At 39.5% G+C, this 16412-nt stretch overlaps 1 protein-coding gene across 4 annotated transcripts in view; it reads right to left on the reverse strand.

Annotated features, from left to right (window-relative positions):
- LOC124721188 (GTPase-activating protein and VPS9 domain-containing protein 1) overlaps nucleotides 1–16412 on the reverse strand; it is a 362758-nt gene that overhangs the window by 268763 nt on the left and 77583 nt on the right. For all 4 annotated transcript variants that reach the window (XM_047246031.1, XM_047246029.1, XM_047246032.1 and 1 more), the window contains 3 exons: nucleotides 14989–15156; nucleotides 14651–14879; nucleotides 3473–3682 (listed from right to left, as the gene is read on the reverse strand). In XM_047246031.1, the coding sequence (XP_047101987.1) occupies nucleotides 3473–3682; nucleotides 14651–14879; nucleotides 14989–15156 (607 nt within the window). The remainder of the gene's footprint in view (nucleotides 1–3472; nucleotides 3683–14650; nucleotides 14880–14988; nucleotides 15157–16412) is intronic.

Below are 16412 nucleotides of genomic sequence, written 5' to 3' on the forward strand. Positions count from 1 at the left end.
TATCGAACCTCACATGTCGAGGAAGATGGTGAGCATCTCCTTGCCTTCTGAGGGCAGAGCTTTAATTTTTCAGGGGGAGGTGAAAACACTACATTCGCATCCCTAGATGTCTCACTACGTTATTACAAAGCTGCATATGAAAATTTCAACTGGCTTGGTAATTACAACATTTCATACCTTTTTATTTGAACACTCATTATAATATAACTCTGCTAAGCACATAATTGACCATAATAGTTCTGGGGTTCAGTACCAACAGGATAGGAAGCATTCTCTGATAACTTATAAGTGTATGTATTTCTCACAAGGGAACCTCCCCATCGCACCCCCCTCAGATTTAATTACAAGTTGGCACAGTGGATAGGCCTTGAAAAACTGAATATAGATCAATCGAGAAAACAGGAAGAAGTTGTGTGGAACTATGAAAAAATAAGCAAAATATACAAACTGAGTGGTCCATGTGCAAGATATGCAACATCAAGTGTGGCGTGAGCTCAGGAGCACCGTGGTCCCGTGGTTAGCTTGAGCAGCTGCGGGACGAGAGGTCCTGGGTTCAAACCTTCCCTCGAGTGAAAAGTTTACTTTCTTTATTTTTGCAAAGTTATGATCTGTCCGTTCGTTCATTGACGTCTCTGTACACTATAATAAGTTTAGTGTCCATGTTTTGCGACCGCACCGCAAAACCGTGCGATTAGTAGACGAAAGGACGTGCCTCTCCAATGGGAACCAAAAACATTTGATCGCAAGGTCATATGTCAACCGATTCCTCGACAGGAAAACACGTCTGATATATTCTATACGACATGTGCGTCACATGACAGGAATATGCTGTCGACCCACCAAACTTGTACACTTGGCGAATGGGTAAATAGATTCTTCTACCGTGTCTTATTTAGGTTTTCTTGTGGATGTGATAATCACTCCGGAACCAAGGACCTCTCGCTCCGCAGCTGCTCACGCTAACCACAGGACCACGGCGCTACTGAGACCATAGTTTCCTTTCTGTTGCCTATCTTCCGCATGGACTACTCAGTTTGTATATTTTGCTTATTTTTTTCATAGTTCCACACAACTTCTTCCTGTTTTCTCGATTGATCTGTGTTCAGTTTTTCAAGGCCTATCCACTGTGCCAACTTATAACTACATCTGAGGGGGGTGCGGTGGGGAGGTTCCCTTGTCAGGTGCAAGTGGCGGAAGAGCGCAGTGAGTTGATCCTTGAGGTCAATGACAGAACATTAAATAGAATGTATTTGCTGCTGGGAGAAGAGCCCCCTTCAGATTTCTACATGCATTGTGGCCTTTGACTATATGCAACTACGAGGTTCCTAAATGTTTTCCTGTGTCATCTACCTGCTTCCATACGATTACCAGACTGGTCTTTTCTTGGAACTTGACAAAGAACTTCCATGGTTCGTGAATCATCCATCAATAAATATGTTACACCTATGTCCATTATATTTTTGCTTCTGTCAATCATATCTTCCAACTTCAGTCTTTTCGTTGATTTATTTGTCCAATTTTCTATGTTCAGTATGAGCACCGAACAAAACTGGCGAATGGCATATCAGTCTTTCACATATGAATCTACTACTAGCTGTTCAACTCTCAAGAAGATAACCAACTTCTGAAACATGTGCTTATGGGAGATAAACACTGGATCATTTGTGACAATTTGGAGAGCACCACAGATGGCAATTCTCATTTTGGATGCAGGACTGCATGCCAAATAATGTCCTACTCTCGAAGTAGTGGAACTATGAGGGTGCTGTCTTAAAATATATGCACTAACACAGCACTAACCTGTCCCAAAACCACTAACTTTTTGAAAGTTTTGATATTGCTGACATATCTGGTGTGTATTTTAAATATCTCAATACTCTCTGCAGATAACAATACATTCTACTCAACACTGAAAGAAAAATGAGTAAACCAAAGAACTACAACATTTTACATTCCAAGGGCAGCAGATCTGGCTTCAATTACAATTTTGTACATAATTTCTTAAAAGCTGACACCAAATGTAAATTAAAAACTTAATATAATGAACATTAAGACCATTTTTAACACACAAAACTACGACACTGACACCCTCTGAATGCCTCCTAGTAGCATTGCGGACATACAACATGGCAAGAAAAGTGTGCAAGTTAAGCAGAGGTGACTGTGGAATCACTCCAGCAACAATACAGGCCACAAATGGGGAAATCCACTGACATAAGTGACTTGGATAAATGGCACAATAATCTCAAGAACAGCAAAGCTACTGTCATGACAATCTTCTGAAAGTCATTTACAGACAGTGAAACAATACCGGGGGTCTATGGCTTGTCCACTCTGTGAAGCAACAAAGTCAACAATCTGTAGCAGATCTAAAGACAGAGTATAATGCCAGTGCAAGCACAAATGTTTTGCAGCACACTATTCAATGCAAATTATTGAACATGGGGCTATGCAGCACATGATTGCCAAGTGTTCTCATGTTGACCCAATGACAACATCAATTTCAACTGCAGTAGACCATGGATCAAGGGTTGGAGGAATCGTGCTTCTTGTCACGCTACATCCAAACTCGTGTCAACATACATCCTCATCCACATTAATATCTGCTCGAAACATGTACGCCAGGGACAAAACCTGGTGGGGGCAGTATGATATGGGGGACACCCCCTGGTCTTAAGTTAATAACTCTAAGTACATCACTTCACTTGTACATATATATGACTTATACTTAGTAATACATCTGTACTGTAGGCTGTTTAATTTGTTCACAATAATTACAAATATGATACAGTGTAGACATTATACATAGCTTGTCTTTTATTAAAGTTTTTTTTAAATACTATGCTGGTCACATTCATGTATATGAAATTTGAATTGGTTTAGTCTAATTTAGTTATTATGTGATCATTTTTTTAAATGTAATAATAGATATTATACTGCAGTATCTCATACATATGATAAACAATATATCTGCCACATCCAGTGGCCTGTAGACAGTGTACTGCAATGTCAAAACTGGTTGCACATGAATAAAACCAGTAAATACATCTAATTGTATTAGCCTTATTACATACAAAAAAACCGGATTACTGTCCATGTCACCAGACCAGAGTTCTACAAAAGCGGTCTGAGGAGTATGAGAGTGAACTCATGTTGATGTCTTGGCCACCAAATACATCTGATTGGAACCCGATGGGAAACGTCTGGAATGCTATTGGGTACCAGCCCTGCCCTCACAAACCATCAGCCCCTAATTTACAAGGATTGCATGACCAGGGCATAAACACCTGGTGTCACATATCTCTTGACTTGTTGAATCCATGCCAGGCACGATCGCAGCTGTATCGCATTTCAAAGTGGAACTGCATGCTATTGAGCACATGGTCACAATGTTTGGGCTCATCGTGTGTGTGTGTGTGTGTGTGTGTGTGTGTGTGTGTGTGTGTGTGTGTGTGTGTAGAAGGACACTTACTTTCTCGAAAAGACTGTAGAGATCTGCAACTTTGCTACTAACATCTTCATATTTCATCATTGCCAGAGTCTGCACAATCTGGCCTACTTGCATCAAATTAAATCTTGCTATGTAGCTTATTGGAGCATCTGTGATACCATACGGTTCTGGATGGACAATTGCAGGACATATGAAGTATGTGAATACAAGATCTGTACATATTGCGTAAACCTGTAAAACAAAATTTATCACATATTATTTGCATTTAATAATATTCATGGTTCACACAGTTACATGAAAACAGAGTAAGCTCCAAGATAACAATGAAGTTTTACTCTCAAATCCCTAAATAATTATAATAACAATGCCTGAAAAAGGGAACATGCTGAGAAGGTTGTATTCAGACAATTTTCAGACAGGATAAGTGAGAAGCTACAGAAGTAGGCTCTGTTCCACACACTGGGAGCAACAGAAAGCACCCAAGCACATTTATTTATTTTATATTTCATTGTAAAGTTTTTAAGCACAATATTAAATATAATACAGAAAATAATACATGCAATTTACAGACAGACATCTAAATTTTTAATACAATCAATTGCATCATTCATTGCCATCAGGAAATCATTAAAAGTACCACAATAGGCCCTGTTGGGACAGTCAGTGACTATGTGACAAATGGTTTGTCTAGCTGCTCCACAATCACAATCTATGAAGTGTGTCCACTCTTCTGCTGTGACTGGTGCTTATTCAGTTAAACACTGTACATGTTCTGTGCAATTGGTCAAAGGCAGAGGGGTTTCTTTCTTAAGCAAAGCAGTTCTGGCAATGTGGAGGGCAAGCAGTCTTGTTCCCATGTCTGTTAGGTTGAATTGAAATGTTCAGCTGCATGGCTGTTTTCATGGATTTTTTTTTTTTTTGGGTTAAACCTGTTTATTTCTAGAATAACCATATCTCGATGGATAGGGAGTTGCAGGTTGCCATGTATGCTTTTAAACTCACAGAGCAGAGCTGCTCTTCATCAAAGTCCAGCGGGCAGAATTTGGCTCAATATGGACAGTCATTTGCTGATGGTTGATCTTTGTGTATCACTGATAATTCTCACTGTGTTGTTCAGCTGTGCACTGAGAATTCGTTTGTGTGTGCACTATTGATCCATCCACCACACACAATGTTCCAGAAGCCGTCTAAGTTAAACCTGGCATTCAAAGCTCATGAAGGCATTAAGTTTCATATAGTCACAGATGTAATGTTCCAATGAGGAATATATGTAGGTGATGATGTGATTATTCAGAAACCATCTGTTTCCAGAATATACTTAAAACATAACACCACAAATAAAATAATTAAACAATAATAGTGTTAGCTAGTCCATTAGTTCCATGTTCTGTAGATCATATTCATGAGAAATACAATGGTGTGGGATGTGTGAATCGAACCAAAGACTGCACAGCCAAACCTGTAAATAACCAGTAATTGCCTAGTTACTGCTACTCAAGAATTAATTTGTGGTATAGAAGAGATTAATAAGGACGAACGACTTTGATCTACATTTGAAAACACTTCTGCTGACCATAAGATATTTTGTGTTTTATAGGTGTGTGTCTTACTCCTTTCTGTAAGATAGATAAATTCACTAGAGAGTAGTGAAGATGAGTTTTCCTCATAATATTTATTTGTAAATCTCTCTAACAACTCTCAAATTGCAATGAATTGTTAACAACAGATTTCATCAGTGAATAACTCTACTGTTAGGCTGTGATTAATATTCCAAAATGGTTAAACATATGCCTGCACGGTGTACCTGTGTGAGCCCCCACACCTAATTCTAATTATTTTCCTTTGCGCAATGAATAATTTTTGCCTAAGTGAGGAATTCCCCGGAATGTAATCCTGTAGGATATTAGCAAGTGAAAATATTCTAAATATGTTAAATTACTGATATCTATGTCCCCAAAATTGGCAATATTGAGTCGCATCTTAACATCATTTTATACTGTTTTGGATCAGGATGATATATATACTAACTTCCTGATTCATTCAGAATACTTTATTTATGCCTGAGACTCAGCTCATTAAAACAAAATTAATACATACTGAGTCTTATTTGTGAGGCTACAGCTCATTTTCACCAGAAACACATCCTAGTTCTGAAGATTCCACCTGTCCGACAGATCACCATTTCCCCACAAATACTGAGAACACTGTGCTTAATCTAACCTCTATTTATCAGTTTACAACAATATTCTTTTACAAAGCAGTCACTGACGTGACAGAATATAGTTCCAAAAGAGTATATAATAAATATGGTTCAAATCCCTCCTACAGAAGCCCACTGGATGTTTTTCTGTGTAGTCCCTAAATTTCTAAAGGAAAACAGTGTGATTGTTTGTTAGACAGTACACGGTTAGGTTGATATCTTACCAAATCCTTCCCTGATCTGAACTTGTGCTTCTTTTCTAATGAGTTCATGGAAGATGAGACGTTAAACTGTATTTCCTCTTTTCTTCTGTCCAGACAGTATGGTATACTCTGTAACATCTTTGGGGCACAGATTGTGGCTGTGTGTGTGCTTAATGTGGCGGCCAATACAAGTAACTATTTATCTAATATTCACAAACACATTCTCTAACACAGCACTCACTGAACATTTTTTATTTGCTGGCATCAAAGTTTAACCTACTGGCTAGGTTCTACAGGAGGTTGTGTTAGATACATTACTACAACCTTTTACCTGACTGAACATGTATACTGTTCAACAAAATGAGGATACTATCCAACCATGTTATATTAATGTGATTGTCAACTACAAATAAGTTTTTTACGGCAGGGAAAGGTGTTCTAAGCCTGATACAGCCAAAACTTTCCAGTATGGTAGGAACACACCCTTGGGAGACCACATCCCAACAGGTGGGACACTACCAGGTGGCACAATACTTGCTTTACAAAGCAGTCCCACGAGTCACGTACCACCACCACACCCTCCTGGTACCCTTCCATCAGACGGCTTTATAAGTTGCCAACCAACTGCTCTCCAGACACCTCATATCTAGCACTCGTGGTACATAATTCTCTGGGCTTAACACCAACCATACCGAGTGGTTCCTCAATCAGAGGCCCTTTTGCTGGGCACATAGTACACTCTGTGCTTTACTCTGGGCTTTACGCCAGCTATGTCAAGTGCACCACCCATCCAAGACACAAAGGAAAGAAAGTTTCGAATGTGGTTCCTCTTGAATCTCTCTTATTGGTATGTATTCATTACACTGACACATAATCTAAGGCCCCTAGTGTTCTTAAACATAGTTTATGCCTATATCATACAATATTAAATTGGAGTGTGTTGGGTTATAACATGAGTACTGTGGCACATTCATACAAGATAAAAGAAAGGCCATACACTCAAGAAGATATTGTTGCAGCTATAAAAGAAGTGAAAGATGGATCATCACTTCAGGAAGTAGCATTGAAATACAAAATGGATCAAATGTTCCTGCCCAGAAAGGTAAATGGTATCCACTCAGGTGTGCAATGTCGGAAGACAAACTTGACAGCTGATCAAGAAACAATTTTATCTACACACATGAATACACCTGCTAAATGGGAATTTCCACTGACAAGAGCTGATGTTGCTTAGGACTTTGTAGAACAGAATGGATTGACCACTTGTTTTAATGATGGTGCAAAGTGGTTCAGAAATTTCTGTTTGCATAATTCACCAACACTGAAACTCTTGAAATGAATTGTAGAAAAGCAATAATTGACCCCTTTATCATTTATGATCAGCTAAGAGAACTACTGTGAGAGTTGGATACCAGAGATAAACCAGCCTACATACAGAATTTGGATGAAACATACTTTTTGGCAGATCCTTCCAGGATACATGTTGTTACAGGTATTGGGTTAGATGTTTCCTTGATATTCAAGGCTCTGGAAAAGACAATACTACAACCATGCTTACTTGTGTGTCAGCTTATTGTTTTTTACAGTGAGCTTTCATGGAGTTCCTGGAAGAGGGGAAAATGATTTATCTGGCAATTTTATTCATATGTAGTTCATGGTTTTATGATGTCATCCACCTTTTCAGGCTACTGTAATCACTCCTGTGGCCAGGTCTTTACTTTTCCTGTTGGATGGTCACCTTAGTCATTTAGATCCTACAGTAATAGAAAAAGCGAAGAGTAACAGAGTTGCAAACATAAAGCTACCAAAGCACACAATTCACCAGCTGCAGTCTTTAGATAAGTGTTGCTTCAAGCCATTCAAAGACACCTTGAATATTGAGTTGATTCAGTGACAAAGTAGCAGTCAGTGAACACCATCCAAATCAGAATTTCTGGATTTGTCAGCAAAGTGTGGCCAGATGCTTTGGAGCCTAAAAACATAACTTCAGGCTTCAAGAGCACAGGAATCTACCCCCTACGATAGGTCACAGTATCCTGTTAACCAATTTGATGGTGCAAAAGTTCATACCTATTATACACAAAACAAAACCAGATGGAAAAAACTCACAAATGTCACTGAGCTGGAGCACAAAAATTTTGAAGATGGTGCCATGTTGCCTTGCTGTGATGGAGGAGAATTTGAAGCTGATGATTCTAGAAGAAGTGTAGCCTCCGTTTGCAACAGTGGCTCTTCTGCAAGTTTTGAGAATTTACTTATTCTGAGAATCAAAAAACTGACAAACATATGATCAAGCGTCATCAAATAGTCACATTCACACAGAAAATAATCTCAGTAGAATACAGTAAACTCTTTGCTGAAAAAGAAAGGCCTCCAACCAAGAGTACGCCAAAAGCAGAAGAGACAGAAAGCTATAACTGTGACCAAAGCTGTGGAAAGTACACAGAAAAGAAAGGAAACTGGGGAGACTGATTCCAATTCTGACACATCTTTGAAGAGTGATGACTGCACGGATGACATTGATCCCTTTGAACAGTCCACACCAAATCCTACTGTAATAAGTGATCTAGCACATGTAGGTGGTGGACTTTGCATCTCGGCTAAATTTTGAGGTGGAATGAGGAATGCACACAGCTACAGATGTGTGTGCACCATACAAAAATACTGTAAAATGACCTAGAAGTTGTGTGTTTACAGACTCTGTGGACAAGGATAAAATTGTTTTCAGATTTAATGAAAATGACATTTCCCACATTAATAAGTGTGTTGTGATAGAGAAATTGCCAATTCCTCATGTTACTGCTGGGGTGGAAAATATGAAATGAAAAATTTGCTTTGTGTTTAACGGTCCTGTTGATGTTCAAGGTATCAGTGATTCTTTTTTGTGTACCTCTTATTTTTGAGTCAGTGGCAATATATTAAGATATACCCAATGCTGGTTGACTTTACAGTATTAACAATAGGAAAAACAAATAAAGGAATTTTTGTAGTTCACTCTGACGTACATTTCTTTCCGCAAATATCCTGGAAATATCTACCACAGAAAAATACCAGTTATACGTACGTATCACTTTGTGCATTCTCTATCTCATTTATGAGACCTCAACCTTCTATCTTCAGTGTACATAACAATTTCACATATGTATCATACACTGCTGTTTGTGAAAAGGGCAACACCGAGAAGGAATTACCCCAATAGCATCACATTTGATGGAAGTGGCGACAGGTGTGCAAGCAATACGTGATACGTTTTACAGCAAGATGGGGTACACATAGGCCGAGCAGAGGCCCCTTGTATCAGTCCAACAGGGTCGGTGTTGCACCTAGTGTAGTCGGTGCAGAGCTGTCACACAAGGTGGAAACAATACAGTGAGTACCTGTATGCCTCGTCGACATCAAAGGGAGCCATATTGGCATGTGAGCGAGTTGGAACGGGACAGAATGATCGATCTCCAGGAAATGAGATTGTCATACCATGACATTTTGGCTCACACAGGGCACGCTGCTACGACAGTGATGCATGTGTGGAAGCAGTGGACAGAGGAAGGTCATACACAGTGACGAGCGGGAACTGGCCCATGGAACATGACCACAGCACGGGATGACCATCACCTTGTCCGCATGGCCATTACGGACAGTACAGCATCATCCACAGTGTTGGCTCATCGCTGGAGCACTGCAAAAGGTGTTAACTTGTCTGCGTCAACGGTCTGTCACCGTCTGCTGCAGATTGGACTGCCGTTATGTTGGATTCCATTGTCCAGAAACCACAAGCTCCTCCGACTGCAATGGGCACGTGAACACTGTCACTGGGGCGCTGAGTGGCAACATATAATCTTTTCAGATAAGTCCCAATTCAATGTGTCCTACAGTGATGGCCACATATGTGTCCAGCGGTACCGTGTTAAGCGCAACCTGTAGGGCTGCATTGTGGAGCGGCATAGCGGACAAACACCAGGTGTGATGGTTTGGGGTGCCATTGGTTACAACAACTGATCTCGCCTCATATGTATTGCAGGCACTTTGAACAGCAACCGGTACCTAACGGAGGTTGTGGAGCCTGACATACTCTCCCTGCTTTAGGCATCTCCACAGGTCACATTTCAGCAGGACAATGTCCAACTACATATTGCGGCGAATGTACAGTTCTTCTTTGAAGAGTGATGGGTACCATTGCTTCCCTGGCCTGCACATTCGCCAGACATGTCGCTCATCAAATATGTCAGGTATAAGGTTGGTCGGCATCTGGTGCGTCACGGTCCTCCAGTAACTGATGTCACAGGTTTGTGGGTTTGGATACAAACTGCGTGGACGGAAATCCCTGAGGATCGTATTCAGAACGTCGTTGATTCAATGCCACAGTGTATAGCAGCTCTAATTGCAGTGTATGATGGCCACACGACATACTGAATAATAGGGCTCAAAGGAAATTCAGAGATTTGAAAAGGTAATCATTTGTTACTTCTCATATACCTAATCTGTGGTATTAAATAAATTGAATTCATGCATTTCCTTCTTGGTGTTGCAATTTCCACAAACAGTAGTGTATTTTGGACCAGCTTTATCATATTTAAGAATTTCAGTGCAAAAAAAGCGATATGCAGTGTTTTTTCCCTACAGACGACACCAAATGGAGTAATATCAACAGCCATACACCTCCCAAAAAGGTTGCACATTTTTTCAGTGCTATATGTGCTAGACTTCTGTCAACACCCGAGATCCACTATTACATCTTTCACTTGTTTAGTTCTCTTCACTACCACAACCCACACACACAATAGTCAAGACATTATGTCCCATATGAAATGCCACATAGTTCTCAGAAAAACTGTCATACAATGACACTGATGAATTGTGCCTTTCTGTTTGTATCGTGCCATCAATGTCAATAACGCAGTGTCTCTTAGCAGTGTAGTGGATAGTTGAAGGCTTGTCGACCACAACGAACTAATCGTTTGGTGCCACAACCACTGCTCAATTTATATGGTTGGTAAGACAGTTCAAAAGATTCTGTAACATCTATGTCATTGCACTTCTGGAAATGTTGAGTTCTATTCAGCTTTACTATACATGTATGTTACATTCTATTCACAGCATTCCTTCAAGCTGCTGCAGTTTTCACAATTGTGCATTTCACAATATGCCATTACCAGTGGAAACCTATACTAAGAGTTTCATTTTGATCCCTTGCTATGAAAAACAAAAGTACCTTAATAGAGTCTTCACAACACAACAGTATCTCAGTGTTCCAAAATAAAATCAACCCATAATAATCACATGATTATTGATGCTTTCCTTTAACACTACAGTGACTGGACCCAAAACAAAAACAGACTTATAAAATTCACATTCATCTTTACTTTATTGGATTTTTTTTTTACTATAATGATCATAAAACATGCTCTGAAGTGCCTCTAAACCCTAATGTAACTCATTTCTTTCTCGTTTATACACCAAATATTTCTTCATGACTCCAAACAATTACTGCAAATTTATGTTGCTTCTGCGAAAATTATCAAAAGTTAATTCCTTTGTCTGCGTACCCCTGACCCCCCTACCCCACCTCTCATCCCATTCAACTATTAGATCTTACTATTCACTAAAAGATTCAAGCAAGCAGTGTCAAATACATCAGTGAAATACACTTACCCCTGAAAATACAGAGAATTATCCTTCAGTTATGAATTCTTATAATAAAATTGACACAGTATCTCATTAAAGAATAGTTAAAAATTAGTATGTAATTTTTCCCAAGGGCATGCAGCTTTACTGTATGGTTAAATGATGGCATCCTCTTGAGTAAAATATTCCTGACCTAAAATAGTCCCCCATTCGGATCTCTGGGCAGCGACTACTAAAGAGGATGTCGTTATCAGGAGAAAGAAAACTGGCGTTCTACGGATCAGAGCATGGAACGTCAGATCCCTTAATGGGGCAGGTAGGTTTAAAAAGAGAAATGATAGGTTAAACTTAGATATAGTGGGAATTAGTGAAGTTCGGTGGCAGGAGGAACAATACTTTTGGTCAGGTGAATACAGGGTTATAAATACAAAATCAAATAGGGGTAATGCAGAAGTAGGTTTAATAATGAATAAAAAAATAGGAGTGTGGGTAAGCTACTACAAACAGCATAGTGAACGCATTATTGTTGCCAAGACAGACACGAAGCCCATGCCTACTACAATAGAACAAGTTTATATGCCAACTAGCTCAGCAGATGATGAAGAAATTGATTAAATGTATGATGAGATAACAGAAATTATTCAGGTAGTGAAGGGAGATGAAAATTTAATAGTCATGGGTGACTGGAATTTGAAAGTAGGAAAAGGGAGAGAAGAAAACATAGTAGGTGAATATGGATTGGGGATAAGAAATGAAAGAGGAAGCCACCTGGTAGAATTTTGCACAGAGCATAACTTAATCATAGCACTTGGTTCAAGAATCATAAAAGAAGGTTGTATACATGGAAGAATCCTGGAGATACTAGAAGGTATCAAATAGATTATATAATGGTAAGACAGAGATTTAGGAACCAGGTTTTAAATTGTAAGACATTTCCAGGGGCAGATGTGGATTCTAACCACAATCTATTGGTTATGAAATGCACATTGAAACTGAAGAAACTGCAAAAAGGTGGGAATTTAAGGAGATGGGACCTGGATAAACTGAAAGAACCAGAGGTTGTAGAGAGTTTCAGGGAGAGCATAAGGGAACAATTGACAGGAATGGGGGAAAGAAATACAGTAGAAGAAGAATGGGTAGCTCTGAGGGATGAAGTAGTGAAGGCAGCAGACGATCAAGTAGGTAAAAAGACGAGGGCTAATAGAAATCCTTGGGTAACAGAAGAAATATTGAATTGAATTAATGAAAGGAGGAAATATAAAAATGCAGTAAATGAAGCATGCAAAAAGGAATATAAACGTCTCAAAAATGAGATCGACAGGAAGTGCAAAATGGCTAAGCAGGGATGGCTAGAGGACAAATGTAAGGATGTAGAGGCTTATCTCACTAGGGGTAAGATAGATACCGCCTACAGGAAAATTAAAGAGACCTTTGGAGAAAAGAGAACCACTTGTATGAATATCAAGAGCTCAGATGGAAACCCAATTCTAAGCAAAAAAGGGAAAGCAAAAAGGTGGAAGGAGTATATAGAGGGTCTATACAAGGGCGATGTACTTGAGAACAATATTATGGAAATGGAAGAGGATGTAGATGAAGATGAAATGGGAGATACGATACTGCACGAAGAGAGTGACAGAGCACTGAAAGACCTGAGCTGAAACAAGGCCCCGGGAGTAGACAAGATTCCATTAGAACTACTGACGGCCTTGGGAGAGCCAGTCCTGACAAAACTCTACCATCTGGTGAGCAAGATGTACGAGACAGGCGAAATACCCTCAGACTTCAAGAAGAATATAATAATTCCAATCCCAAAGAAAGCAGGTGTTGACAGGTGTGAAAATTACCGAACTATCAGTTTAATAAATCACAGCTGCAAAATACTAACGTGAATTCTTTACAGACGAATGGAAAAACTGGTAGAAGCCGACCTCGGGGAAGATCAGTTTGGATTCCGTAGAAATGTTGGAACACGTGAGGCAATACTGACCTAACTACTTATTTTAGAAGAAAGATTAAGGAAAGGCAAACCTACGTTTTTAGCATTTGTAGACTTAGAGGAAGCTTTTGACAATGTTGACTGGAATACTCTCTTTCAAATTCTAAAGGTGGCAGGGGTAAAATACAGGGAGTGAAAGGCTATTTACAATTTGTACAGAAACCAGATGGCAGTTATAAGAGTTGAGGGACACGAAAAGGAAGCAGTGGTTGGGAAGGGAGTGAGACAGAGTTGTAGCCTATCCCTGATGTTATCCAATCTGTACATTGAGCAAGCAGTAAAGGAAACAAAAGAAAAATTTGGAGTAGGTATTAAAATCCATGGAGAAGAAATAAAAACTTTAAGGTTCACCGATGACATAGTAATTATGTCAGAGACAGCAAAGGACTTGGAAGAGCAGTTGAACGGAATGGACAGTGTCTTGAAAGGAGGATATAAGACGAACATCAACAAAAGCAAAACGAGGATAGTGGAATGTAGTCAAATTAAGTCGGGTGATGCTGTGGGAATTAGATTAGGAAATGAGATACTTAAAGTAGTAAAGGAGTTTTGCTATTTGGGGAGCAAAATATCAGATGATGGTCGAAGTAGAGAGGATATAAAATGTAGACTGGCAATGGCAAGGAAAGCGTTTTTTGAAGAAGAGAAATTTGTTGACATCGAGTATAGATTTAAGTGTCAGGAAGTCGTTTCTGAAAGTATTTGTATGGAGTGTAGCCATGTATGGAAGTGAAACATGGATGATAAATAGTTTGGACAAGAAGAGAATAGAAGCTTTCGAAATGTGGTGCTACAGAAGAATGCTGAAGGATGGGTAGACCACATAACTAATGAGGAGGTATTGAATAGAATTGGGGAGATGAGGAGTTTGTGGCACAACTTGACAAGAAGAAGGGACTGGTTGGTAGGACATGTTCTGAGGCATCAAGGGATCACAAATTTAGCATTGGAGGGCAGCGTGGAGGGTAAAAATCGTAGAGGGAGACCAAGAGATGAATACACTAAGCAGATACAGAAGAATGTAGGTTGCAGTTAAGTACTGGGAGATGAAGAAGCTTGCACAGGATAGAGTAGCATGGAGAGCTGCATCAAACCAGTCTTAGGACTGAGGACCACAACAACAACACGTAAATTCAACAATATAAACCACAAAATACGAAAGTCTAAATGATGCTTACCTCCTTTGGTTCAATATTCCCAGATTTTGAAAGTAATGCCGCAATTTGGCGAACTAGCCACAAAATTCCAAAGGGAAAACAATGCATATTTTTTGATATACTCTTCACAAATCTATTTGTGGCAGCAAATAGTCGTTTATTTGTCCAGTTACGGTACTCACTAAGTCTGGTATTGTACTCAGTTGTCCCTTCAACACCAAATTTCTTTAGCCTTTCCTCTGGAGGAAATCTTAAACATAAAAAAATAAATGTTCATAAAACTAATACTTTCAACAACACAAATACTTAGCAAATGTTACCAACAGAGCCACAGTTTACTAGATGATATCTTATCACACCTTATTGTTGCTTTATCAGGATCTATATCCAAATACATTCCATCCTCCATCAGCAGCTGCATTATTGGTTGATGTAGTGCAGCTGTTAAAAATAACTTTGCCGAGAAGAGACCTTCATGAAATTCTCCATAAAGGCGCGCAAATGAGGATGATTTCTGTCTTAGAAGCCTGAAATTATGATACATATACATTTGAAAATACAATTATATATATTTGAAGTAACAACATAAAATCTAACAAGTTACCATGTTTTAACATAAATTCATCTCTCAGCTGAATTCTGTGTTTACATTGCTTAGTATTATCCACAATTTCCAGGAAAAGTTAACTACAGTCACAAAACATGCACATCTGATAGTACAAAGGGTGTTCAAAAACTTTGGACAGTCGTCTCTAATTTTTTTTATTTTTTGCGGGAGGAGAACGAAATTTTTTGTGAACCTACTCGGAACATTTAGCTATAAATTGGTTTATAAAAGTATTTTCTTTTCTCTACATGTGAGCCATAATGGACCGTGAAGTAGATGTCAGGCTGCGACAACGGCAGATGATGGAGTTCCTCTTCAAGACCGGCGATGACTCTGACACATCGATACAGGAAGTTGCTCCCTGTTTATGGGGAGGACACAGTGAATCGCAGCAGTATCCAGCGATGATTGCAGAGGTTTAAAGAAGGTGATTTCTCTCTGCTGGACAATCCACGATGCGGTAGACCATCGACGGCAGTGAGTGATGTGAATAAGGAGACCATTGATCAAATCATCCAAAATGACAGATGTGTGACGACATGACAGCTTTGCTGAAATGACTCGTTTGTCATGGGGTAGTGTGGTACCACTGGTACAGTCACTAGAATACAGAAAAATCTGTGTAGGTTGGGTGCCTAGATTATTGACAAGAGAAACCAAAACGATGAGGAAGAATGTGTGCGAGGGCCTAATGAAGACCTTTCCTAAAGAGTGGAAACAGTGTTTTGACGGCGTCATTACCCAGGAGGAAACATGGTTGTTTTTGTCTGAACCTGAGAGCAAAACCCAATCCATGGAGTGGGGTCATCCGGGTTCCCCTCGGGAGAAGAAATCAAAACTTTCACAAACAGCAGGCCAAAAGGTGATGGCCTCCTCCTTCTGGGATCAGTGTGGTGTCATTTTCAGTGACTTTTTGGAACCTGGCTCCACAATGAACCAGGACCATTACTGTTTGTCATTGGACAAGCTGTGATGTGCAATCAAGACCCACAGACCACAGCATCAGGGTCAGCTCATCAGGCTACACCATGATAACACCAAACCCCATACAGCCCTTATGACACAGGAGAAAATCAGGAAAATGGGTTGGAAAATTGTTCCTCATCCTCCATCTGATTTTTACCTCTTTGGTCGTCTGAAGGTTCACCTGCGCAGTAAAAAATTTCATAGGATGAA

The sequence above is a fragment of the Schistocerca piceifrons genome, chromosome X, assembly GCF_021461385.2.
Source record: "Schistocerca piceifrons isolate TAMUIC-IGC-003096 chromosome X, iqSchPice1.1, whole genome shotgun sequence".
NCBI lineage: Eukaryota > Metazoa > Arthropoda > Insecta > Orthoptera > Acrididae > Schistocerca > Schistocerca piceifrons.